The sequence below is a fragment of the Gavialis gangeticus genome, unplaced genomic scaffold (genome assembly GCF_001723915.1).
Source record: "Gavialis gangeticus isolate Ggan-Ray unplaced genomic scaffold, GavGan_comp1, whole genome shotgun sequence".
Classification (NCBI taxonomy): domain Eukaryota; kingdom Metazoa; phylum Chordata; order Crocodylia; family Gavialidae; genus Gavialis; species Gavialis gangeticus.
This window is the reverse complement of record NW_017729030.1, coordinates 47247665-47250905: the sequence shown is the minus strand read 5'-3', so window position 1 is coordinate 47250905 and position 3241 is coordinate 47247665. Positions and strand designations below refer to the sequence as shown.

The 3241-nt window shown below is 37.1% G+C and overlaps 1 protein-coding gene across 2 annotated transcripts in view; it reads right to left on the bottom strand.

The window, feature by feature from the left end:
- Positions 1-55: 55 nt before the first annotated feature.
- SMAD1 (SMAD family member 1) overlaps positions 56-3241 on the bottom strand; it is a 90547-nt gene continuing 87361 nt past the window's right edge. For both annotated transcript variants that reach the window (XM_019522158.1, XM_019522156.1), the window contains exon 7: positions 56-1449. In XM_019522158.1, the coding sequence (XP_019377703.1) occupies positions 1306-1449 (144 nt within the window). In that variant the 3' untranslated portion in view covers positions 56-1305. The remainder of the gene's footprint in view (positions 1450-3241) is intronic.

The following is a 3241-nucleotide window of genomic DNA, read 5'->3' as shown; positions in this document are numbered from 1 at the left end:
GTCTTTGCATCTATGGTGATTTAAATCTGTCAAGTAAGAAGTGGACAGGACAAGGTTTTAATCAAAGTAAGGAATAACAACAGTTTTATTTAAAACTTCCAGTAAAGACAACCCACTAGTTTTGGAATAAAGTACTTAAAAGTACTACAGCTTAAGTGAATATAAAAGATTAAACAGAAAGAAAAAAACCCCAAAAAACAGTAAAAAAAAATTTTAAACACCTTTTTTTTTTTTTTTAAGGTTTGAAATGGTTCCAAACAGGGGTTTTAAGTCCTCTGAACATTTAACAGTTACTAACTTTGGCAAAACAAACTTCTCTTACAAAACTTAAAGCCTACTTCTGTTATGTAAACTGCATAAAACTGCTACATAGTTCAAAAACAGACTGTACAATTTGTCTTGAAATATACAGAACTGCAGTCAGAAGCTTAATTTTGCCCTCTTGTCAGCCATAAGAATTAACTAGCTGCATAACTGCTGGGGGGGGGGGGGCAGGGGCAAAAATAAATCAGAGTTAAGATAAAGCCACTATAAAAACAATAAATTGAAATACACAGCAAAATTCAGGCTTCAGTTTTGTTTCTTTAAACTAACACACTATGTTTACAGTATATTCTACATTTCAGTTGTCATTTTCTTTTCCCATCCCCCTTCCCCACTTGTATACTTCTAAATCCTCTAATCTAACCTAAATCAATTCTAAAACTTTCAAATAAACTGTACATACATTTAGCAAAAAGCAGACCTAACTTTCTTACAGCAGTATGGTCAGTACACATTTTCAGAGAGATTATTACACGTGATCAAGACTAAATCATATTCTTTAAGAGAACAGGAACTATCACTAGACAAATCGTTTAACAATGTATTTTAGAAAGTCCATGGGAAGCAGATTTCCACACAGGCTCTCAAGCCCAGAGAACACAGAATGATAGACAACAAAAGCTGAACATATGAAAAAGGAGACCTCCAAGTGCCAGCAACAGGGAGATCCCTTGGGAACACAGTGCAAGACTTTGTTTAACAGTTAGGGATGATCAAGACAATAACAAAGTCCTGCCAAAAGATTTGCAGAAATCAGTTTTATAATAGAATTTTACAATGTAAACCAAAAATTCTTGATGCCAACAGTATGTTAAAAGGTTTTGGTTTCCCCCCACCCCAAATCCAGCAGTTGGTCACAGAGTTTAAGTATTATCAAGGCTCTTATTCAGCTGTTACCAGTTCCTAAACGTGTCTGACTCATACATCCTTCAAGTACATGCAAGGCTCGCAAGTCTCTAACACACAGAAGCTTGCGACTCTTTAAGACACAGAGGAAATAGGATTATGAGGTGAGCCCATCTGAGTGAGAACTTTGTCCAGCCACTGAAGAGGACCGTGCAGATGTATCTCAATCCAGCATGGAGTGCTTGTTACATCTTGGCGATGATATTCAGCTCCCCAGCCCTGGAAACAGAGTCATATGGTTAAGTTATCTGATTTAACATGGTCAAATAAATAAGTAGTACTTTGATCATGTTGTTTTATGCAATACAGACAGTAACATATATCACTTTGTCTTGGGCAAAATTCACTGTTGTATCTGTTTACACCAAGTCCTTTAAATTTACTTAAACAACTGACAGAGTTTTATAGCCTTAAAAGAAAAAAAAAAAATGCAAAGATGTAGTTCAGCTCCAACTCATGGATCTCATGATGGTCCATGCCTGCACAACTCCTTTCTTTCTGGAGATTTCCAAACCCCTTCTCCTTGCCATCATTCTCTTGGAGGAGAAGGACCCAAGATAAATACTTTAAAGGAAGCCATTTAAATGCAAATGGATTGAGGCCCGCATTTAAGCATGTGCGCTCTTCTGGCCACTGAAAAAATAAATGAGAAAGAGGTTTGAAGAGATGGGCTATAAGGAAAAGAGATTAGATTGTCCCAGGGGAAGAAAGTTTGAAGAAGCTTCATGTTTTAAGACTAAAAAGAATGCAAGCTGCAATGAAATGCTGCCAGACATTCCTAGGTTCAAAAAGAAGTGGCCATAGATTGACGTGCACCTAGGAAAAAGGTGAGTTTCTTCAATAGCAGATGAAGATAAGCCAAAAGTATCCTGGCCAGTTTTGTAGCCATAAAACAGCCACTGGATACTATTAGTGCAGTGCACTTGAGAAGGTGTACTGAATGGCCTGGATATTTTTTCCCCCCCAATACTATATTGGAAGAAGGTGGCAGTCACCTCCTAGTTGAGCTACTGATTAATAGGAAGACGCGGATGGCTTCTCTTTTAAAATACAGATTCAGTTATAAGATTTAAATTCTTCCCAGATCACTGGTAAACTAAACTCAATGTACACAGTGCAATACAGTAAACTGTCTTCTGTGAAGACATCCGGGACAGCAGATGGAACAAAGGAATCAAAAGCAAGGTTCTGCACTGTTCCATACTAACCCTTAAAAGAGACATGTCTGAAACAACAGCCACTTAAGATTAAAAATAAAACTGGCTTCATTTGACAGCCTTTAAAATTTCTGATTACTCCTTTTATCCCAATGCACATTCCTCCCCTACAAGTCACCTTAATGGATCATTGCTATAATCCTTACAAGTATCCTAAGAATGGAAGGATATGCTACAGAGCCAAGAGACCAAATGCCAACCAGTTCTTAGGAGGAGGATGTGTATGCTAAATGGATGAGCTAGTCCTGCCCTGTAAGACAACCCTCCTAGGTCAGCCAGAGTTAATAATTTTAATTGTTTTCAGGAACAGATTATCACTGAATATAACACTTAGTTGAAGGATACAAAAGTAACCTCTAATACACAACTTGGCTGTGATAAGCAATAAAGTTTAGTGTGTTGCTTCTCTGGATCTAGAGTAAGTGAAGAAATGATGCTCCATATTTAAAGAATGCCACATAATTGCTTAAGCAAATGCAAATATTCATTTTCAGTCTTGGAAAAATGGACTAAGAAGTGGGTCAATGCAATATTTGGTAAAGGGAATATTAACAGCTAGAAAATGTGATGGCACCTACTCAGGTGTATCATTAAAGCAAGCCTATAAAAGCCTAAAGGGAAAGACTCTGAAGTGAAACAACAAAACTAAAGCTAAACCCACATGAAATGTACCTCTGGACTACAGAAGCCTGTGCATCAATAAAGCAATGTTTGCCCAGAAGAACAGCTTTGTATATTTAATATTATGCAACAAACTTCTCTTTTATAGCGCTGTTAATACAAGCCGTTAAAAT